The sequence below is a fragment of the Salmo salar genome, chromosome ssa07 (assembly GCF_905237065.1).
Source record: "Salmo salar chromosome ssa07, Ssal_v3.1, whole genome shotgun sequence".
NCBI lineage: Eukaryota > Metazoa > Chordata > Actinopteri > Salmoniformes > Salmonidae > Salmo > Salmo salar.
In genome coordinates this window covers 20109974-20135140 of record NC_059448.1, presented here as the reverse complement: position 1 = coordinate 20135140, position 25167 = coordinate 20109974, and the positions used below count along the sequence as shown (strand labels likewise).

Sequence of the window (25167 nt, the reverse complement as noted above, 5' to 3'; positions counted from 1 at the left end):
CAAAACATGCTGGAAACGCACACAGACACACGCATCAAACATATTCTGGGCAATGTGTTCAGTGGCATTTCTAAGTCAACACTTCGGGAATGACATTCCGTTTAGCATGGGGTCAAAGTGTCAAATGAAGTCATCTCCATGTTTCTCCTGACCTTTTCGAAAAATCAGTTCAACCATTCTGTGCCAGTGAGAATGGAATACTTAATATAGGTTTTAAGAGGTACATCTGTAACATGCAGAGAGATGTATTGTAAACAATGCAGTGTCTTTATTTTAGAATAAATAATATTTGTAAGGGTCACTGAAATTCAATTGTTAAAACATGGCATATATGTTCTACTACTCTTAACGTTCAATGGCATTTGGGCCAGATTGTTGCATATATGCCATTTAACCTTGGCGTCCACGTGTCAAATGTCATTATCCGACATGAGGTCTTCGAACGAAAACAGACTACCAACTGCCAAAGAAAACTCAAACCAGCCCTCATAGCATTTTCTAATAATAATTTCTGCTTGACATTTTTCAAGCTGGTCACTGGTTTGGTGTCTACTAAATGGCAACTGTTAATAATCAGTTGCTCTTTTACTGTAATAGAATGTTGAATTGATGTTGTAAACCTATAGTTTTACCTGTTGGCAAGATTTGAACTAGTAATACTTTTTGGAAATGGTAGAGTTTGAGAATAGTGCTTTTACTAAAATAGTATTGGACATTTCCTTGTTAGGTTTGAATTTGTCGTTTATCTTACTGATTTTATTTTACTGCTTTCTCAATGGCATAAGTCCTGAATTAGTCAAGAAAATAGCAAGTATAGCTACAGTAAATGATATGGGAAACACTTAAGATCAAGCTTGTAAACATGAAGTTCCCTATCCTAACCTGAACTATCCCCTCTCCCCTATGCACATGCGTAGATCTGAAAGGGTTGAATGGGTGTAAGCAAATTTGTTGTATCTTCATCTTGCCTTTGACAGTCAAGGTGAAATTGTCAACATATTGCTTAGACCTATTCAATCCTCCTAGATCCTTTCCGGGGCTAGGGGTTCATTTGGGATTTTTGAGATTCTCTTTCTTCAGCTCGGCTGATAACTCAGCTGTGCCCCGATTGCCGCCATCAATGTAGAAAGTTGCCAAAACCTTGAGAGACCTCTGGAGAAGATGACATACCAGCAGAGCTACCCGTTCTGAGGGGAGTCGGTCGGCCGCCGAAAATGAAGACAAAGGAGAATGGCCGGGTCCATTTGTGTAAAGGTTAGGGCTAGGGTAATGAATACCCTGGCTATATGGAGCGCTCGGCTACGTTCTCCCCTAGCTGCCCATAAGCTCATTTCAGGTGACACGGGAGTAATATCTTCTTCAAGGGAACAGGGAAGCTAATCCTCTTCCCTGACTGCCGAGGTGAAAGTTACGCAGCACTTAACCATAATTACTTTATTTTTCACAATTTCCATATGCTACAATGAATGTATATTTTTCAGCTGAATTAGTGTTAAAAACATTTTAGGGTGGGAAATGTAGGACTCCATTGTTGAGAGATATCAGGTAAGAAAAGCAGTTCTCAAAGGTTTATAAATATTCCTAGTGGAAACAGTATACTCTTTCTTTCTTGCTGCACGCGGATATTTTCAACATCAGACAGGAAGGCTTGTGTACAGTACGTCATTCAAAATGAAAGTGGACAAGGATTATTACAACGAATTGATACTGGTATTAAAGCTCTTTTCAACTTGATTAATTTATCACTTACACTAAAGTAACTGTCCAGTTAAAATCTCACTTTTAAAAGTTCATATTCTGTTAACTCATACCCAAATAATGTTGTTGACTCGTCCTATACTCATATTTGTGGCCAAAGCATTAATTGGACAAACAACACTTGAAAAACAGTATTTTACAAATGTTCCATCCCGAGAATAAATCACTTTTCTCCCGGGTAAACCGGTATTTCCCGACAAAACCAGAAGTGTCATTCAAAAGCAGTATAAGGCATAAAAACATAAAAGCCCATAGATATAGCTAGCGATGTGCTCTCTTGGGTAAATAAATTAAACTAGCTCCTTTAGACTAATCTTTTTGAGTGTGAACTGTATTACTGTACTGTATTGTATTCTACTGTATTATATGGACTGGAATTACGCACATCGTTCAAACCATGATAAAGCAGAAGAGAACATGCGATTCTGGTGCCGCACATGCGGTCTACAAAGTTACAAGTATAGGCTAGAGAGTTTGATAACATTTTTGAAAACAATAGTGCCTGTTTGTATAATTAGTAGGCTGACGCATCTATACCTTTCATAATATTTCCTCTAATGTTATTAGCCTACCTCCTCTTTCTCTCTCTATTGTTGCTTCATTCCTTACTTGCTTTTACCAGTTAAATGAAATAAGTTTCGTTGTCCTTATCTTCATCATTCTAATGACATCCTTGAATAATATGGGAATAGAATTAGATGCAGAAGGCTTTCACTTCTCTTCAGGAAGATTGAATGGTTATGGGTCTGAATACATATCTGCTATAGCCTATCGCCATCGTGCATTCGCTCTTCTTTCAAACTACCCATGAGTTCTATTGGCTTCTGTATTTAACATTCAGCAAAAAAGAGCTTGCGTCCCTCTTTGAATAGTCTATTGGTATAAGAAATGCAAAAAAATAATCATGCTACTCTAGTCTAGCTTTCCTGCATGGGACTCCAAGAGCTAAAGAGCATCCCCTACAGGATCTGCTTATGCATATTATGTATAAGCCATCATTAATTAGCTAAATATAGGGCTAATACTGCATTGAATGTATTACGTGAAATAGGTAGGCTAAGACATCTATATATAGGGCTACATATCAATTTAGAACAGGATTATCTATTTTGGATGCAATTTGATTAGAGTTGATGGAAAGAGAGAAAGACGGCAGGAGAGTGCTCAATAGCTGTTTTAAAACTGCAGCTGCAGTTTAAAAAATGATCATCTGTAAAATTAAAAACAAGGTGACCCCCGAAAGCCAGATGGAGATGGGTAAATTAGACGAGCATTCAGTCTTTCTATTACTGTAGAATAGGCTATGCTTTAGCAAATGTAGGCCTACCTGGCACAAGAAAAAAAAGTTACCATAATGAGATGATAGGTCTACATGCATTGTGAACTGCGTTCCATACTGAGATGGACTGTCTGTCCCCAGTGTTGGCGACAGACAGCCCTGAGTGTTAATTCATCATGCAGAGGCCACAGAGAAGCGAGATTCAGACATTGCATATAATTTAACAGTTCCATTTCACACCATGCTGTTCATATAAAGAATTTATTATAATTTACCAGTTTCTCGCAATTACTATCCCGGGAAAAGGGAGTGGTTTTAGGCTGTAAATCCCAGTAAATCTTGGAAAACCGGGTTCCCACCCTTCAACCCTAGTATACGCCCACACCATTCTGTTGTTGGGCTACGCCCACACCATCCCAACACAGAAAAGCAGATTTTAACATACTTAATTACAATATTTTGGAAGGAAAACTATTTAACTCATATTGTAATTAATTATAGTTAATATTTCATAGAAATCTGGAAACCCTGGACAGTTACTTTAACATTAGACATAATCACTCAGCCTTGTCTAACATCGAATACATGTAAACCAGCTCTCCGGTGCAGTACAGTACATCAAATATCTGTGTTTCTGTTGAAGGAGTCATAAATCTTACCCGCAGGGCATTGACTTGGCGGCCATTTTGAAAGTAGTCCCAAACAAGTTGTCTGAAATCCTCCCAAGCTTGCGCCAGCTCTTTTATCATGGCCAACGCATTGAATGTGCTATTTGCCTGAAACAAGATAGAGAGATGTACGGTCTGGTGATTAAAACATGGAAAATGCCATATCTCGTCGTCCTCCAATTGATGGAATTCCCACTGTGCTATCTAATTTATTTTGCAGCCAGTCCGACCTTGAGAACATACTGCTTCTTCGTACTTTCACCTAACCCCCAGGAGACTCATCTGATTCCTATACCCCCCGTTGTGACTAATGTAAACAGGGTTATTTAATCCCGAGCACTGAGATGTAAACAATCGGCCTGTGCCGAGTGTAAAGACGGGCCCCTATGCCAAGACCGAGCCGGTCGCTGTGAAGTTGGTGGATCCGGTAGAAGTCATTATCTCACTGGATATTTTCCACATCCAATTCCCTACAGCTTCTCGACATTTGTTTGTTTTGTTTATGCCGTTGTCAAAATGATGTTAATATCTGGAGAAACTTCATGAAAAATACATTACATTTTCCATCTCCCCCGAGTGTGTTCTCCATCTCCTCTCCCTAGCTATTTTTTGGAGACGGGTTCATAGCATGTATCATCACATTTTTATTTACCAGCTAATGTAAATGCCTCCTGATTTGTGTAGTGAAAATATGCAATTAGATACAATGGCAAAAGTTTTAATTGTACAAGCTACTTACATAGACACCAAGTAATGTCACTTAACAGGTTTGTACATTTTAGGAAATATTAGGGAGTACATGTACTACATGAAAGTAAATGACTCTGATATGAGTGTAAACGTCCATGACACTGATATGAGTGTAAACGTCCATGACACTGACATGAGTGTAAACGTCCATGACACTGACATGAGTGTAAACGTCCATGACACTGACATGAGTGTAAACGTCCATGACACTGACATGAGTGTAAACGTCCATGACACTGACATGAGTGTAAACGTCCATGACACTGATACAGTATGAGTGTACATTTCCATGACACTGATACGAGTGTAAACGTCCATGACACTGATACGAGTGTAAACGTCCATGACACGCGTGTAAACGTCCATGACACTGATTTTAAGTGTAAACATCCATGACACCGACATGATTGTAAATGTCCATGACACTGATACAGTATGAGTGTAAACTTCCATGACACTGATATGAGTGTAAACGTCCATGCCACTGAAATTAGTGTAATTGTCCATGACACTGAGACGAGTGTAAACATCCATGACACTGGTACTAGTGTAAACGTCCACGACAATGATACAGTATGAGTGTAAATGTCCATGACACTGATACGAGTGTAAACGTCCATGACACTGATACGTGTGTAAACGTCCATGACACTGATATGAGTGTAAATGTCCATGACACCGACATGATTGTAAATGTCCATGACACTGATACAGTATGAGTGTAATCGTTGATGACACTGTTCCGAGTGTAAACGTCCATGACACTGATATGAATGTAAACGTCCATGACACTGATACAGTATGAGTGTAAACGTCCTTGACACTGATACGAGTGTGTCACGTCCTGACCATAGTAAGATGTTATTTTCTATGGTAGAGTAGGTCAGGGCGTGACAGGGGCTGTTTTGTGTTTTTCTATGTTTTGTATATCTATGTTTAGGTTCTAGTTTTTCTATTTCTATGTTTTGTGGATATTTGGGATGATCTCCAATTAGGTCCTGTAACGATCGTCTGACAGAGGGGACCAAGATGCAGCGTGGTGAGTGTTCATATTGAAGTTTTAATAATACGAAACACTTGAACTTAAGAAACCAACGAAAGCCAACAGTTCTGTCAGGTGCAAACCACACAACAGAAACAACTACCCACAAAAACCCAAAGGAAAACAGGCTGCCTAAGTATGGCTCCCAATCAGTGACAATGATGTACAGCTGTCCCTGATTGAGAGCCATACCAGGCCAAAACAAAGAAATATAAAAACATCGAAAAAAGAACATAGAATGCCCACCCTAGTCACACCCTGGCCTAACCAAAATAGAGAACAAAAAACCTCTCTATGGCCAGGGCGTGACAGGTCCTCGTTGTCTCTAATTGGAGATCAAACTTAAGTAGGGTTTTTTTCCACCTGTGTTTGTGGGTAGTTGTCTTCTGTGTAGTTTATGTACCTGACAGAACTGTGCGCTTTCGTTTTCCCTCTTTGTTATTTTTCCTGTAGTGTTTTGAGTTATAATAAATATTCATCATGAGCAATCAACACGCTGCGCTTTGGTCCCCTCTCTACGACAGCCGTTACAGAACTACCCACCACCAAAGGACCAAGCAGCGTGGGCAGGATGAATGGACCTGGGAGTAAATCCTAGACGGGAAGGGACCCTGGAGGCAGGACGGGGAGTATCGCCTTCCGAAGGAGGAAATGGAGGCAGCGAAAGCAGAACGGCGATACTATGAGGAACAAGTACGGCAACAACGGAAGCCCGAGAGGCCCGGGAGGGGGCACACGGGGAGATTGGCGAAGTCGGGGTTGAGACCTGAGCCAACTCCCAGTGCTTACCGTGGGGAGCGAGTGATCGAGCAAGCACCGTGTTATGCGGGGATGCGCACTGTGTCGCCAGTGTGCAGCTACAGCCCGGTGCGCTCGGTGCAAGCTTCCCACAGTTGCCGTGCTAGAGTTAGCATTCATACAGGAAGGATTGTGCCTGCTCAGCATTCCTGGTCTCCGGTGCGTCTCTTCGGCCCAGGTTATCCTGCACCAGCTCTACGCACGGTACCCCCAGTTCGCCAGCACAAACCTGTGCGACCTGTTACAACGCCCCTCGCTTGCCGGGCTACGGGGGTTATCCAGCCAGGACGGGTTGTGCCAGCCATAAGCTCCAGACCTCCAGTGCGCCTCCACGGCCCAGTATACCCTGTGCCTGCTCTGCGCACCCGGCCTCCAGCAACGTTCCCTAATCTAGAACTCCCAGCGACGTTCCCTAGTCCGGTGAGACCTATTCCAGCTCCACGAAAGAAGCCTCCAGTGATGATCTATGGTCTGAAGCCTGTAGAGATGATCCATGGCACGAAGCATCCAGTGATGGTCCATGGCCCGGAGCCTGTAGGGATGATCCATGGCACGGAGCCTCCAGAGATAATCCATGGCCCAGAGCCTGTAGTGATGATCCATGGCACAAAGCTTCCAGTGACGATCCATGGCGCAGAACCTGTAGCGACGATCCATGGCGCGGAGCCTGCAGCGACGCTCCCCGGTCCGGAGCCTCCAGCGACGCTCCCCGGTCCGGAGCCTCCAGCGACGCTCCCCGGCGCGGAGCCTCCAGCGACGGCCTGCGGCCCGGAGTCTCCAGCGGCGGCCTGCGGCCCGGAGTCTCCAGCGGCGGCCTGCGGCCCGGAGTCTCCCTGCAGCCCAAGAGTCTCCAGCGGCGGCCTGCGGCCCAAGAGTCTCCAGCGGCGGCCTGCGGCCCAAGAGTCTCCAGGGGCGGCCTGCGGCCCAAGAGTCTCCAGGGGCGGCCTGCGGCCCAAGAGTCTCCAGCGGCGGCCTGCGGCCCGGAGTCTCCAGCGGCGGCCTGCGGCCCGGAGTCTCCAGCGGCGGCCTGCGGCCCAGAGTCTCCCTGCAGCCCGGAGTCTCCAGCGGCGGCCTGCAGCCCAAGAGTCTCCAGCGGCGGCCTGCAGCCCAAGAGTCTCCAGCGGCGGCCTGCAGCCCAAGAGTCTCCAGCGGCGGCCTGCAGCCCAAGAGTCTCCAGCGGCGGCCTGCAGCCCAAGAGTCTCCAGCGGCGGCCTGCAGCCCAAGAGTCTCCAGCGGCGGCCTGCAGCCCAAGAGTCTCCAGCGGCGGCCTGCAGCCCAGAGCCTCCGGCGATGATCTACAGTCCGGTTCCTCCTCCGACGATCCACAGTCCGGTGGTACTGAAGCAGAGGGACAGAACTGTATGCTTTCGTTTTCCCTCTTGTTATTTTTCCTGTAGTGTTTTGAGTTATAACAAATATTCATCATGAGCAATCAACACGCTGCGCTTTGGTCCCCTCTCTACGACAGCCGTTACAGAGTGTAATTGTCCATGACACTGAAATTAGTGTAATTGTCCATGACACTGATACGAGTGTAAACGTCCATGACACTAATACGAGTGTAAACGTCCATGACACTAATACGAGTGTAAACGTCCATGACACTGATACAGTATGAGTGTAAACGTCCATGACACTGATACAGTATGAGTGTAAACGTCCATGACACTGATACAGTATGAGTGTAAATGTCAATGACACTGATACAGTATGAGTGTAAACATCCATGACACTGATACGAGTGTAAACGTCCATGAGACTGATACGATGGTAAACGTCCAGGACACTGATACGATTGTAAACGTCCAGGACACTGATACGAGTGTAAACGTCCATGACACTGATACGAGTGTAAACATCCATGACACTGAAATGAGAGTAAACGTCCATGACACTGATATGACTGTAAATGTCCATGACACTGATATGACTGTAAACATCCATGACACAGCCATGATTGTAAACGTCCATGACACTGATACAGTATGAGTGTAAACGTCCATGACACTGATATGAGTGTAAACGTCCATGACACTGATAAGTGTAAATGTCCATGACATTGATGTGAGTGTAAACGTCCAACAACATAGAAATACAAAAACTAGAACATAACATAGAAGATCTAAACTAGAAGAAAAAAAAAACTGTCACGCGCTGACCTACTCTACCATCGAAAATAACATCTTTCTATGGTCAGGACGTGACTGTCCATGACACTCATATCGACCTGTGCCGAGTGTAAAGTCAGGCCCCTATGCCAGTCCCGTGGGGCTCAGTTGGTAGAGCATGCTGTTTGCAACGCCAGGGTTGTGGGTTCGACTCCAACGGGGGACCAGTACAGAGACAAAAATGTATGAAATGAATGCACTCACTACTGTAAGTCGCTCTGGATAAGAGCGTGTGCTAAATGACTAAAAGGTAAATGTAAAATGAGACTGAGCCGGTCGCTGTCAGTCCATGACACTGATACGATTTTATATGACCATTCCACTGAAATGAGTGTAAACGTCCATTCCACTGAAATGAGTGTAATTGTCCATGACATTGATGTGACTGTAAACATTGATGACACTGATACAGTGTGAGTGTAAACGTCCATTCCACTGATACGAGTGTAATTGTCCATGACATTGATGTGACTGTAAACATTGATGACACTGATACAGTGTGAGTGTAAACGTCCATTACACTGATACGAGTGTAATCGTCCATGCCACTGAAATTAATATAAACGTCCATGACAATGATACAGTATGGGTGTAAACGTCCATGACACTTATGAGTGTAAACGTCCATGACACTCATATTGTATGAGTGTAAAAGTCCATGACACCGATACAATTGTAAACGGCCATGCCACTGAAATGAATATAAATGTCCATGACACTGATATGAGTGCAAACGTCCATGACACCGACATGATTGTAAACGTCCATGACACTGATACAGTATGAGTGTAAACGTCCATGACACTGACATGAGTGTAAACATCCATGCCTCTGATATGATTGTAAACGTCGATGACACTGATATGAATGTAAACGTCCATGACACTGAAATTAGTTTAAATGTCCATGACACTGATATGAATTTAAACATCCATGACACTGATACAGTATGAGTGTAAACGTCCATGACACTGATATGAGTGTAAACGTCCATGCCACTGAAATTAATATACATTTCCATGACACTGATACGAGTGTAAACGTCCATGACACTGATACAGTGTGAGTGTAAACGTCCATTACACTGATACGAGTGTAATCGTCCATGCCACTGAAATTAATATAAATGTCCATGACACTGATACGAGTGTAAACGTCCGTGACACTGATACGAATGTTAACGTCCATGACACTGACATGAGTGTAAACGTCAATGACACTGATACAATATGAGTGTAAACGTCCATGACACTGATATGAGTGTAAACGTCCATGACACCGACATGATTGTAAACGTCCACGTCACGGTTGTCGTAGGAAGGAGCGGATCAAAGTGCAGCGTCTGTGTCGTTCCACATTTTATTTTCACTGTGAAACTATGAAATACATACACAATAAACTGAACGAACAAAAATAACAAACCGTGACGCAGAGTTAAAACATACACTAACTCAAAACCAATCTCCCACAAACCCAGGTGGGAAAAACACCTACTTAAGTACGATCTCCAATTAGAGACAACGATGACCAGCTGCCTCTAATTGGAGATCAGCCCCAAAAAACAACAACATAGAAATACAAAAACTAGAACATAACAACATAGAAAATCTAAACTAGAAAAAAAAACCTGTCACGCCCTGACCTACTCTACCATCGAATATAACATCTTTCTATGGTCAGGACGTGACAGTCCATGACACTCATATCGACCTGTGCCGAGTGTAAAGACGGGCCCCTATGCCAGTCCCGTGTGGCTCAGTTGGTAGAGCATGCTGTTTGCAACGCCAGGGTTGTGGGTTCAATTCCCACGGGGGACCAGTACGGAGAAAAAAATAATGTATGAAATGTATGCATTCACTACTGTAAGTCGCTCTGGATAAAAGCGTCTGCTAAATGACTAAAAGGTAAATGTAAAATGAGACTGAGCCGGTCGCTGTGAAGTTGGTGGATCCGGAAGAAGTCACTATCGCACTGGATATTTTCCACATCCAATTCCCTACAGCTTCTAGACATTTGTTTGTTTTGTTTATGCCGTTGTCAAAATGATGTTAATATCTGGAGAAACTTCATGAAAAATACATTACATTTTACATCTCCCCCGAGTGTGTTCTCCATTCCTCTCCCTAGCTGTTTTTTGGAGACGGGTTCATAGCGTGTATCATCACGTTTTTATTTACCAGCTAATGTAAATGCCTCCTGATTTGTGGAGTGAAAATATGCACTGATGAGTGTAAACATCCATGACATAGCCATGATTGTAAACACCCATGATACAGTATGAGTGTAAACGTCCATGACACTGATACGAGTGTCAACGTCCATGACATTGATGTGAGTGTAAACGTCCATGACACTGATACGATTGTAAACGTCCATGGCACTGATACGAGTGTGTAACGCCCTGGCCATGGTTTTTTGTTCTCTATTTTTGGTTAGGCCAGGGTGTGACATGGGTGGGTGTTCTATGTTCCGTTTTCTATGTTGGTGTATTACTTTGTTTCGGCCGTGTATGGCTCTCAATCAGGAACAGCTGTAGATCGTTGTTGCTGATTGAGAGTCATACATCGGCAGCCTGTTTTTCCTTTGGGGTTTGTGGGTGATTATTTTCATGTTTAGTTTTGTTAAACCTGACAGAACTGTTGCTGGTCGTTTTTGGTTTATTTTTGTAAAGTGTTCATTCGGTCCATTAAAATCATTCATGATGAACACATCCTCCGCTGCACCTTGGTCTCATTTTGACGATGGCCGTTACAGAGTGTAAACGTCCATGACACTGATACGAGTTTAAACGTCCATGACACTGATATGAATGTAAACGTCCATGACACTGATACAGTATGAGTGTAAACTTCCATGACACTGATATTTGTGTAAACGTCCATGACACTGATATTTGTGTAAACGTCCATGGCACTGATACGAGTGTAAATGTCCATGACACTGATACGAGTGTAAATGTCCATGACACTGATTCGAGTGTAAACGTCCATAACACTGATACGAGTGTAAACTTCCACGACACTGAAATGTGAGTAAACGTCCACGACACTGAAATGAGAGTAAACGTCCATAACACTGATATGAATGTAAACATCCATGACACTGAAATGAGTGTAAACGTCCATGACACTGATATGAGTGTTGCAGACATCAGTTTACTTTCAGTTCTCTTCACTGACTTCTATTCAAATTGACCCTCACTTTTATGGTTTTTTTGCCGGTCCAGCACCTGAACCGATGTGCATACAATATGAGTTCCTCTTTTACTTACCTCTTTCACCATTAGTCGAGTGGCAGGTGTGTCAGGGGTGTAGAGGACCTTCCCTTGGATTAGGGGCCGAAACGTACTCCAGACAACACGTAGGCCAGGAGTTCCCTCAAGATTATCAATCAATATTTTGCAGAAGGCACCTGGTGAGAGAGAATACACCTGTTAATAACTTCATAATGGAAAAATGCAATCTGTCTGAACGAGTACATGGGCCAAACTACGCAATACAACACAAGATAAATGAATGATATCTTGATAATAACAAACATCAAAAACATTTTATGTTGGCATCACATTTTATCCATCTGTTACCATCAAAATTACCATAAAAATGCAAGTTTGTTCATCTGTTGTGTTTCAGGGTTAGAAGCCTAAAATTAATGTTCCATCTCAAATGGCACCCTATTCCCTATAGTGGACTACTTCTGACCAGAGCCCTAGTGAAAAGTATTGCACTATATAGGGAATTGGGTGCCATTTGGGACGTTGGTTTAGAGAAAGGAAAATCTGAATGCTGAACATAATGGATGAACCACAGAGTACAATTACAAAGATCGCCAGAAATCTGCTGGCAATCACAACAAACCAGCACGTCACTGCTGAGATAATAAACAGTCATCTTAAAATAATAGAAGTAGCAGGCGATATGACACAACCGGTCAAGTTAACATTTTTAACTATGCAGAGGATTTAATGTAATTACCACACTTCAAAGACCCCGAACGACTCCATTAATGTGTACCTAACAATGTCTGGGGAGAGAGGAATGGAGCAAGACATTTGTACGGTAGTCTAGCTGAATACATAGGAGGTGGGGAGTGCTCAACACGGAGGGAGAAAACAAGTCAATATGCTCAGCTGCAGCGGGATCATTATTAATTTATCCAATCTGCCAATGTGAATACTGCTAGGTCGGTTGGAGTGCTTTGTAGGTTATGCAGAGACATAGATCTAAGGGAACAGCACAGTGACAGGTGCTGCAACCTTCATTTGTGTGTGTTTCTCTCGGGGTGTGCGGATGTGTCTGTCTGTCTTGCTCAGCATCTCTGTGTATATGTCTGTCTGTCTGGCAGCCTGGCTGTCCTCTGATGGTGGTCTGTCCATCCATCTGTCCTATGTGTAACTGCGTCTTTGTCTAAGAGTCTGTCCTGCTCTGTGTTTCTGTCCGTCCGTCTACACATGGCACGTCAGCTCGACCCAAAAGACTGTTCCACCTCCTCTACCACAGTGCTCCCTTCACAGCTGGCTATCTATCACGCCGTCAAAGATTTTAGTGGCCAGTTGCAGTGCAGGATGTGCGATAAACGTTTGCCTTTTGCCTTGCGGCAATCCCTACTCAGGTGCTCCGGGGAGACTCTGTCAAGAGCTAATGGTCGCCCTCACTGCAGCCAGCTGTTTCCCCCGACTACACAGATGTCATTTCCTAAAATCACATTGCTTAGACAGGAAGTACACACGGACACATGGCTTGTAGCTTTCCGTCCAATAAATATTGACATCAGGATGAATGTCTTCCGCCCATTCTTATCCGTATGAATATTTATCTCCCCCAAAACTGTGACTCACCATCGTATTCTGACCAAAGGTTACGATTTATCACACAACGGTGAGGAACTGAATCCATATTTTACACAGGGAGCTGCAGCCAAGTAATTGCTTAGAGCGTTTAGGCAGCCCCTCATCTTACCTAGCAAATTTAATCAATTTGAGTTGTACCCTGGAGAGTGGATCAACTCGGCACAGCGCAGAAACAAGACAACTCACACAAACACACAGTCAGTCACACACCTACCTAACTGGGCTAACACACACATCACTCACTCAAGACTTCACCGCTTCTCTTGTCCACAACAAACATCTCTTGCGTCCAACATTGAAATAGAACTCTCCAGAATATGTGTCATTCAAGCAGGAATTTCTCTTACGTGAAAGACAGACAATTCCTTTTGTCACTCACACATAACACACATGCACACACACACACAATGCTCCACTGCAACTGTACTGCAACTATAATATCAATCTAATCAATATTTTACAATCATGTCAGTTCACAGAAAGAGCCTCCCTGTACAAAACTACACCAATAAAAATACAACAGCTAAATTAATGTGTCATTCTGTATTATATAGGCTTTCAAAATCAAAAATTTCAATGGCCTACACACATTTTCTTCTACGAATGAATAGATATGTGATTCTCCAGCACAGTGGGGGTTGTAAACGATCGATCGAAAGGACTAATCTCATTGTGGGAGAATCTTTTAAACAAAAATACAGTTTACTGCCAAGGAAAGAAGTTTATTACACTGTTATTTTCCTTAATGATGCTATTGGATGGTGCTGAATGCCATCATGAATTAATTTGGGAGGGATAACAAAATTGAGTATTTACCAAATGTCTTTTCTAGCCTTTATTGTTTCTATTTTAATATTCCTCAGAGTGCACTTGGAGCCTTGCAAATGTTTATTCCATACCCATTTACTTTACATAACAATAAAAAGAAGCAAGAAAAGCTATTAGCATGCCGGCAGAGGTGTTTGCGCTCATTTCAAATGGCTGCTGCATTGTTTTACTAATTTGTAGTGGCACCAGCACACAAATCCACTTTAGAGTGTAACTTTATTCCTGGGAAGAGCCAAGCTTATTAAAATCGTTCATTTTTTTCTGTGGATCCTCAAACGAATAGGCAATTAATGGAATTGGATTGTGCAGCCCCTAATTAGTATAACTCCAAAGACATCACACTTGAGAAATTGCGATCTGTGGTAAGCAGAGGGACAAACATTTGTGTAATGAGGAACTCGGCAATGTAAATAAATAGCTTGATTTGACGGGTCAGACCCCTGATAAGGGTTTAGACTCAGTTTCTTTTGTTTTTTTCTATTGAATATTTAAAACATAGGATCTACTTGCAGTGAAGCCGCTCAACATCTACATCACATTAGTCATCTAACAGATTCCCATCCAGAGTGACCCACAGAAGCAACTAGGGTCAACGTTCTGCACAAGGGCAAGTCAACAGATCTCCCAGAAGGTCAAAAACGGGGACCCGAACCAGCAACCCAGAACCAGCGACCCATGAGCCACCGGCCCAAGCTCCCAACCGCCAGGCCACCAGCCCTCCAAGATCCCCCCCCCCCAACAGTTCTCCAAGAGTTGCTCCTCAACCATCGGAAACCACCTCCCCGCCCCCGAATATATATATTTTAATAATTCCATTCCCCACCCCCAATACCCCTCACACAACTCATACTCCCTGTAGCATGGAATCGGTACATCAAAAATCACTTCCCAACTAGTTTGCAATCTGTATGGCACAGCTGTCAACATCCTGGTCCTCAAATGAAACTGGTATACTTTCCTATTTATGCTATTTTTATTCCTCTAACAGTTTTGATCCTTTATATTGGGAAGACAGACATCTTCCCTACCTCCTCCCATTGACCACCAGCCTCCTCCATTTTTGGGGTAATGCTGTAATCAATTGGTTGTAATCTTGGATTGAGCAGACCTTCCCATACAATTTTGATAACTCCATAAAAGACATAACACTACCATTCCAATTTACAATATAATTTACAAACAAAACACCCTTTTCAAACATATTTTCCATAAATACAGGTCTTTTATCAACCAGCACATTTGAGTTCAGCCATAATATTTGTTTTACTATTTGTTTTCTTTTCAGGGGGGTGAAATTGAAAATGTAGCTAGCTCTGCAATGCTTGTTTGAAAAAGAGAGATACTTTGAAAAAAGTTTTATTTTCAATTCATCGAAAAGGAGTCATGGCAATCTGCACAAAGGCAAAATGGCAATTTTTAAACAATGGATGAGTTTTTCTTAGTAATCTACTTGAGAACCATTTGGATAAGTGAAGCTTTTAGAGAGAGGTTTAGTGCTTTTATATTTAATAACCGAAACCCACCCAGTTCATATTCATTATATAGATTGGCACGCTTTATTTGTCTGGTTTAGCATCCCAGAAAAAGCTACATATTTTTTGCTCATATGATTTGAAAAACGAATCATCAGTAGTAGGCAGCGCCATAAGTAAGTAAACTGAGATATGACTAAGGAGTTAATCAGTGTAATTTTTCCATAAAAAGACAGGTATTTACCTCTCCATGGTTGCAGGATCTTGTCTATTTTTACAAGTTTTCTATTGAAATTCATTGTGGAGTGCTTATTTATATATTTTGGGATATGAATACCAAGTATGTCTACTTCACCGTCATTTTATAGGTAAACTCCAGTGTAATGTTAAAGCTGTTTTCTTTTAAGATCCAATACATAATATTGTACACTTATGTTAATTAAGTTTTAGTCCAGAGAGTCCAGAAAAGTTATCTAGATCTTCAATGAGACATTGCAGGGATCTATCTTGTGGACTTAATATAAAACTTGAGTCATCAGTATACATGGACACCGTTGTTTTTAAGCCTTGGATTTCTAATCCTCTAATGTTATTTGATCTGATTGTAATAGCTAGCATTTCGATGGCCTTAACGAATAGATATGGTGACAGTGGACACCCTTGTTAAACTCCTCTTGACAATTCAAAACTCTCTGAGGAGTAGCCGCTATTTACTATTTTACACTTGGGGTTGAGATACATTACTTTTACCCATTTTATAAGAGAATCACCGAAATTAAAAAATCAAGGCATTTATAAATAAAATCCAGCCTTGCTTTATCAAAGGCCTTTTCAATATCCGCTATAAATACCAGGTCTGGCTTCTTAGATGTTTAATTTTGTTATTTTATTCATAGTAGTTGTCGTATATTCTCTCCAATGTATCGTCCGTGTAAAAAACCTGTCTGATCAGGATGAACACTACCTGGTAAAACCTTTTTAATTCTGAGTGCTATCAATTTTGCTAGTATTTTTAGATAGACTGGATCTTTTGGATCCCATCTGGGTCTTGTGAATAATAGTGAAATCAGACCTTCCTGCCAGCCTGACAGAGTAGTAGTAGTAGTAGCAGAGTAGTTAAAACAAGCTAACAATGGAGCTTTGAGTATATCAGAAAAGGCTTGATATACTGTATCTCTACCGGTATGCCATCAAGCCCTGGGGTTTTTCCAGACTGAAAGGATTTAATAACCTCAAAAAGTTATTCATCTGTAATTTGGCCTTCGCACTGATCTTTCTGTTCACTTGTTAATTTTCATTGACATTTTTTTTAAAGAATTCCTTACAGTAATTGTCAGTCAGAGGTTGAGGATGAGATGGAGAATATATATTTATATAAAATATTTAGCTTCCTCTTTTAAAATATAATTTAGCGAATAATAGATGACTCCGTCTTTAGTAACGAGTTTCTGCAAATTATTTTTGGTAGCGTTCTTGTGTTGAAGATTCGGGAATAATTTTTTTACATATTCCATCCAGTTTGTAATAGACCACATTAGATCGTTCTTGAATCTTGAATCAGTTATTTTTGTTTTTCCTTTAGCTTATTTTGGATCTCTGTAGTTGTAACCTGTACGCTGGGAATCGGGAAGCAAGTACAGGGAGTGACTTAATAATAAATAACACAAGGAACAAAACTAGAAACACGAGTAGTGTATAGACATGAAACACTGAAACAGAAACAATAAGGACTAGGGAAAGAACCAAAGGGAGTGACATATATAGGGAAGGTAATCAGGCAGATGATGGAGTCCAGGAGAGTCTGATGAGGCGCTGGTGCGCATAACGATGGCGACAGGTGTACGTAATAGCGCACAGAGTATACGTGACAGTATCCCCTCACTGACGCGCGGCTCCGGCCGCAGGATGCTGACCAGAGGGACGGTCCCGGGGACCAGGAGCAGGCCAGTCGCCTCTGCCGAGGCGTGGGAACCCGTCGAGCCAGCTGAGGCATGGGAGCCCGACGAGCCAGCTGAGGCAGGTGATGGAGTCCAGGTGAATCTGATGAGGCGCTGGTGTGCGTAACGATGGTGACAGGTGTGCGTAATAATGAGCAGTCTGGTGACCTCGAGCGCTGTATACGTGACAGTAGTATCGTTTTTATTGCTAACTACCTGTACTATTAGTTTGTTTATTTCCCTTGTTAGTCTTTTCTCTTTAGACAGAAACTGCGTTTTTATTATTGATGAATTTTGAATTGAATGACCTCTGACTCTCTGGGTTTTTAGTATGGCATCTTCTGACCTTAAAAAACTTTAACTCAATAAATCAATAAACAGAACAGACAAGGGCTCTGCTGCATTTTAAAGCATGACCGTTTGTTGGAAAACAGAAAGTCATATTTATTTCATGTCGTTGGGATTAGCAACCACATGTGTATGCCTAGCAGGTAACTGTTGTACTAAATGGATTTGTTGTCATTGGAGGAAGCTTATTGCAGCCTATGTTTTGAACAAATCGTCAGTGTTCACAGGAATTATACACATTCCACTTGACAAATGTGACCTTTGAAGCATTCATGAATGTCATTTCTGAACATGGTGCAGTGCCATGTCTGTGCTGTGTATACATACTGTACATTACACAACATGGCTAGCTGTTTGACAGAACAACTGATCGAAGAACCCTTTTCACAATAATAATACGCTATTTCAAGGCTTGATATTGTTTAAGAATCAATGGATCTACAATATATAATTATTTCAAAATGTTCAAAAACGTCTATAAATATCACAATTGCCATATGCGTTTCCACATGAACTGTTGTACAACAAAATTCCTTTACAGTAAAATATAATTTACTGTTAAGGACTAACATTGTTAAGGAACATTGAGGGAAAGTTTTGTGCACCCTGATACAACCATTGTATGAAGGTCATCAACTATTTTGTGTTTTGGGAACCTATTTTTTGTATTGTCCCCACAAAAAAATATGTTCTGTTAACATCAGAGGAATGTTTTTTGCACCCTAATACAAGCATTGTATAATTGTCTACACAACTGGACATATGTTGTGTTACTATAAGTTTTGGAGGGAATGTTTTTTACACTTTTACCACAATTTAATGAAATGTTCTGGGAACTTTCACAGAACCAGTTTTGGCTTACTGGGAAATGACTATACGTTAATACAATATACTGTATCAAATAAAAATATAAGAACCATTTAGTGTCACAAATATATAACATTTATGTCTGCTTCATAGTGTAGAGAACAACACCAAAATGTTACCTTGAATGACAGTACTTGTTTTGTAAAATATCAACAATTGAAGTCAGTATTTTGATAGGTCAAGGTATTGTGTACTATTAACTATACTTACTGGAACTGCGGTTCCTGGCATCCAGTAATTCACTGTTTTCTGTGTCATTCCTCGTCAGTCCAGAAGCAGAGAAATTCATGGTGGTATTTGTGGAGTTGGAGTCTGGAGCTTTGCCACATAGTAGCATGTTCAGACTACCAAACGCATCCGCTTTGAAATCCAACGTGTTAGCGGACTTGAACAACATTGAGTTCTGCAACTTGTTCATCTGTATTGGTGAAGGGGGTTATTACAACAACAAATTATCAGAAAATGGCAGTGTAGTACTTCATTTATTGACTTCAAGACAACAAATTGATATGATTCTATCCATTATCATGCAATTGCTCAATAGACGTGTCTTTATATTTCCATTATTGTTATTGATTACAATGAGTCATATAGGGGTTACTGGGTGACACATACTGAATGTTATTAGATTTCCATGTAGGCCCACTATCCTTTCAGATGGTAAATAACTACCACACCAACCTCATCAATCACATGTAATGCATCTTCTGTAGTTCTCCCCACTAATCCAAATGTCTCTGCCGGATTCACATCCAAAGGTAGCTAAATGAGGGAATAAGAAGTTGATTTAGCAAATGTTGTTGAGTAATATCCAATACATAATGCGTATTTGTTTGTAACAGGCTTAAGGGTATTAAAGGGGAAGTTCAGTATTTTACAACTTAATGTAAGATGCATGGTTCCTCAATCTGAATTAACTGTTGCTCATAACTCCCATCGCTTTTAGCTTACAAGTTTGCTGATGTTTGTAGTGGGTGTTTAAAACCATGGACTACAGTTTATTGTAGCCAATAGACTACTTTCAGAGTGAGGAACCATCTAACATAAAGTTGTAAAATACTGAACTTCCCCTTTTAGCTAACACCTCAAATGTTACATCAAACACCTCAGGTGTTTGCAATAAAATTGGCCGACAGAGAGTATTTATGTATTTCATTGTTCAGGTGCATGTCCTCTCAGTTTAAAACAATGGTTGCTTGAGGACAAACAACACTATATTAAGTATAGTAACTGTTACATTGGAAGAAAAAAAACCTAGACACGGCATTTTTCCAATAGTGCTCTCCATCAAAATGTGTTAACTTAGTTCAAACATGGCCAAGAACAATATCTTCCGTAACAGTGTAATGATTGTTTTAAGTGGATGTGTTTTTACTGAAATGGTAGGAATATGATTCATATCCATACCACGTATCTGATGGCTAGAGCACAATGGCCCAAGGCAGCCCAGCCACTGTACATGTCCTTAAACACTATCATTTCTATGTGTCAGGAGTATGTTGACATGAGTCCCTGGTGACCTTCACTGAGAAAAACATATCTCAAATCGAGAGAGAGAGAATCTTAATCCCCCTGTTGTGTTTAAGAAAAGTATAAGCCACAGAGTGTTTACGAATTCAAGGAAGTGTCACTCGAATCCCCGTTTATCCCGGCAATTGAGGCAGCCCTTATTAAGTTCTGAGTACATTCATTTTGGTTCAATTTTACCCTCGGCAGCAACACACAAGGAAGCTAAGACACGCTGATTGGAAAAGCATGGGCATCTCACTCAGGAAATTTTGGGTGAAACAGCTTGAAATCACAGCTAAGTAGTCAATGGGCAGGGAGATAGGTCTTGGGCTGTATCATATTAAAGGCTTTAAAAGTAGACCCATGGCACAAGGCAATATCTCAGAGCCATTTGGTAAACTGTATGATGTTACAGTCTTTATTTTCCGCATTATGTGTCATTTCTCAGCTGTGTTTCCAAAGGAGGCAAGAGCATGGAATGGGGTTACACAAATAGAACACTAATTTCATTGTGGACTAAAGAAACTACAAAGGTTAGTAAGGCAGTGACCTTACTAGATTTAATGGGTACTGTAACTTCTTAATTAAGGAATGCCCAAAAATGACCCCCTCAGATTTGTGTTGTTTCAGAGTTCATAACACCCAAACACCTACTCATTCCAGGGTTTTCTTAATTGTTACTATTTTCTACATTGTAGAATAATAGTGAAGACATTACAACTACGAAATAACACCTATGGAATCATGTAGTAACCAAAAAAGGTGTTAAACAAATCAAAATATATTTTATATTTGAGATTCTTCAAAGTAGCCACCCTTTGCCTTGATGACAGATTTGCACACTCTTGGCATTATTTATATATATATATATATTTATATTATTGTCAGAAAATGAGTCAGGGACAAAAACGAGTGTTCCTGTGTAATTCCATGTACTTTCAAATCATATAAAAAGTAATAACACTGGTTATTATTATATATTTATCCTGGGATAAGTGCTACGTAGGTTGTAGTGTTTACACGGTACACCAAAACGTCTGTACTTTTTCGATACTAGAACATAGTTTGGTACTAGAATTGTTTTTACTTTCAGTACTTCTGTGTGTCTCAAGTCATATATGGATTGAGACCAATGAGTCTGTCTAGTATTTTGTCTGAATCTTCTCGGTGGGCAGTAGTAACAAAGTTTATGGATATACTGACAAGATACATGTCTCTCCGCCCTAACAATAGGAGTCGTTGTCCACAAAGCGGCATGGCAGACTTTCTAGCTCCCGCCTATCCTTTCTTTGGATTGGGGGATACATTTCGTTATTGTAATCCTTTTTTGAAAATTTGGTAAAGGTTGTTGACATCAACTGCCTGTATTAAATGGAGAGAGATGCTATGATACTAGCCTCACGCCATGAATATGCATAGCCGGCAGCATGGCTTCTTCTAACGAAAACATCATACCTCTACGCCTGTAGCTTGTTGACAAAACTGTCTGCAGAAGCAAACTATGGGAATACTTTGATTACAGAGGAGATGATGACCAGCCCACCGAAACTACTAAGCAAAATGTGACCAAAGCAGTGCAGCGCAAGGGAGATTTAGTTCCAAAATGACATAAATGATACATTTTACATGTTAGATTTGCATTGTAACGTTGTAATTAATCGACTACATTTTTATTATTTTTGAGTGACAATGACATCAACATATATTCAGCATGACATTCATGTTAGCATTATAATATGATTACACAACCCAAAGTAATGTGAAATGCACATGAATATACAGTATTTACACTACTTCACGTTTGTCTAGCCTTGCTAGCAGTAGCCACTAGCCAGCCAGCAGTGTTGTCACTAGTTACCACAGCCACAAAGTCGTAAACCCCGCCTATTTCTATAATTTATTTTCTTAAAATGTGAATTTAAACCTAACCTTAACCACACCGCTAACCTTGTACCTAATCCTAACCTTAATCTAAGACAAAAAATCTACTTTTATGAATCATAGATGAGCAAATTAACCCTGATATGTATTAAATTACATTTTAAAACAGTTTATAAAAAAAGTTTCCGATATGGTTTCTTATCTGGAAAATGTAAGGTATTCTTCTGTTATTTAATGTGGTGTTTTATTTTTGCAAGAAATTGAATATAGAACAGAAGATATTCCATTTATTTTTATTTGTTCTACCAGTTATCAACATATTGTTAAATGTAAAAAAATAAAAATAAGCCTAGTGGTTATTCTGTGTCTTTACCTAATCATTTTTTTTATTTTGCTGTGGTATCGTTTTGTTATCGAATATCATTTTGGTATTGAGTATCGTTTCGGTATCATGATACTAAACCTGGAATTGGTTTTGAAATAAAACATCTGTCATCATAACAACACTACTAGTTTGTAAGATGTTAAATTATATTTATTCTGTTGATGCCATTGACGTAATGTATTGTACTTGTTCCAACAGCCATCAGTGCTCAGGCAGCAGGTAGCCTTGCAGTTAGAGCATTGGGCCATTAACCGAAAGGTTGCTTGTTCGAATAGCCCAGCCGTCTACGTGAAAATCTGTCAATGTGCCCTTGAGCAAAGCACTTAACCTTAATTTGCTCCAGGGGCACTGTACTGCTACGGCTGACCCTGTAAAACTTCACCTATATGTTGTATGCGTTCTAATCACTGTATGTATTCTACACTGGTGACGAATCCTATTTGCCCTATGGGGATCAATAAAGTTTTTTTGAATTAAATTAATTTAAGGTCAAAACATCTTATTTTCATACATCTCTAACCTACTGTGCACCTTAACCATTGTATGACAGAAGTAGAGAGCACCAGTTACTTACTGTCCAACACCTCCTATGACCTCACTATCTATCGTGCTTTGTGCTAAGCTGCAACAAATGTCCAAATCACCCACTACCACTCAACTCTGTCTCGATAAACCCTGTCTCTTTTTTTCTTTCTTAAGTCCATTTCTTTATGTTTTTGTTATCAACACTTTTCCGCAACTCCCATCTCTCTGAGTGTGAAAGAATGTTTTCCCCGCTCCATTTTGCTCGGAGCTTGTCTGGCTTTCTTGTCTATGACTGAAAATGCCTCCGGGCTTAAGTTGCTCAAATGGCTTTTTTTCGCCTGTGTACTTCTTGCCTAATCATTTATTTATTGCTTTTGCTGTCCCATACACTTTCTCTCAAAGATAAACTTGTGCACTCTTTTGTAGCTTCTACTGGAAATTATGTTTAAATGAAATCAAGAAAATATAAATTTTTATTCAAACAAATTGAATTGCTTTTACTTTACTACGGCCACTGGAGACCATGACAGGAGAAGCATAGAGAACAAACTTCAATTAAAGAGGTTATGCAAACATTTTGGCTTTGATGCTCTTGAGCCAAAAAGGGTCCATTAAATGGACAGATACAGTGCATTTGGAAAGTTTTCAGACCCCTTCCCTTTTTCCACATTTTGTTACGTTATAGCCTTATTCTAAAATGGATTACATAAAAAAAATCATTGTCAATCTAAACACAATACCCCATAATGACAAAACGAAAACAGGTTTCTTGACATTTTTAGAAATGTATTAAAGTAAACTGAGATATATTATTGTCATAAGTATTCAGACCCTTTGCTATGAGACATGAAATTGAGCTCAGGTGCATACTGTTTCCATTGATCATCCTTGAGATATTTCTACAACTTGATTGGAGTCCACCTGTGGTAAATTCAATTGATTGGACATGATTTGGAAAGGCACACACCTGTCTATATAAGGTCCCACAGTTGACAGTGCATGTCAGAGAAAAAAACCAAGCCATGAGTTTGAAGGAATTTTCTGTAGAGCTCTGAGACAGGATTGTGTCGAGGCACAGATCTGGGAAAGGGTACCAAAAAATGTCTGCAGCATTGAAGGTCCCCAAGAACACATTGGCCTCCATCATCCTTAAATGAAAGAAGTTTGGAACCACCAAGACTCTTCCTAGAGCTGGCCTCCCAGCCAGTGCAATCGGGGGAGAAGGGCCTTTGTCAGGGAGGTGACCAAGAACCCGATGGTCACTCTGACAGAGCTCCAGAGTTCCTCTGTGGAGATGGGAGGACCTTCCAGAAGGATAACCAGCACTCTGCAGCACTCCACCAGTCAGGCCTTTATGGTAGAGTGGCCAGATGGAAGCCACTCCTCAGTAAAAGGCACATGGTCTGATGAAACCAAGATTGAACTCTTTGGCCTGATTGCCAAGTGGCATGTCAGGATGAAATCTGGCACCATCCCTACAGTGATGCATGGTGGCGGCAGCATCATGCTGTGGGTATGTTTCTCAGCGGCAGGGACTGGGAGACTAGTCAGGATTGAGGGAAAGATGTACGGAACAAAGTACAGAGAGATCCTTCATAAAAACCTCTCCAGAGCGCTCAGGAACTCAGACTGGGGCGAAGGTTCACCCTCCAACAGGACAACGACCCTAAGCACACAGCCAAGATAACGCATGAGTGGCTTCGGGACAAGTCTCTGAATGTTCTTGAGTGGCCCAGCCAGAGCCTGGACTTGAACCCGATCGAACATCTCTGGAGAGATCTGAAAATAGCTGTGCAGTGACGCTCCCCATCCAACCTGACAGAGCTTTAGAAGATCTGCAGAGAAGAATGGGAGAAACTCCCCAAATACAGGTGTGCCAAGCTTGTAGCGTCATACCCAAGAAGACTCGAGGCTGTAATCGCTGCAAAAGATGCTTCAACAAAGTACTGAGTAAAGGGTCTGAATACTTACGTAAATGTGATATTTCAGTTTTTATTTTTAATACATTGGTAAAAATGTCTAAAAACCTTTTTTTTTTACTTTGTCATTATGGGGTTTTGTGTGTAGATTGATGAGGGGAAAAAACAATATAATACATTTTTG

General features: G+C 41.0%; 1 protein-coding gene across 1 annotated transcript in view; it reads right to left on the bottom strand.

The window, feature by feature from the left end:
- The window catches only part of LOC106608787 (phospholipid-transporting ATPase ABCA1), a 305836-nt gene that overhangs the window by 230609 nt on the left and 50060 nt on the right, over positions 1-25167 (bottom strand). Inside the window, exons 8-11 of the mRNA XM_014206928.2 lie at positions 19446-19526; positions 18975-19182; positions 11735-11874; positions 3697-3813 (exon numbers count right to left, since the gene is read on the bottom strand). Coding sequence (XP_014062403.2) covers positions 3697-3813; positions 11735-11874; positions 18975-19182; positions 19446-19526 — 546 coding nt within the window. The remainder of the gene's footprint in view (positions 1-3696; positions 3814-11734; positions 11875-18974; positions 19183-19445; positions 19527-25167) is intronic.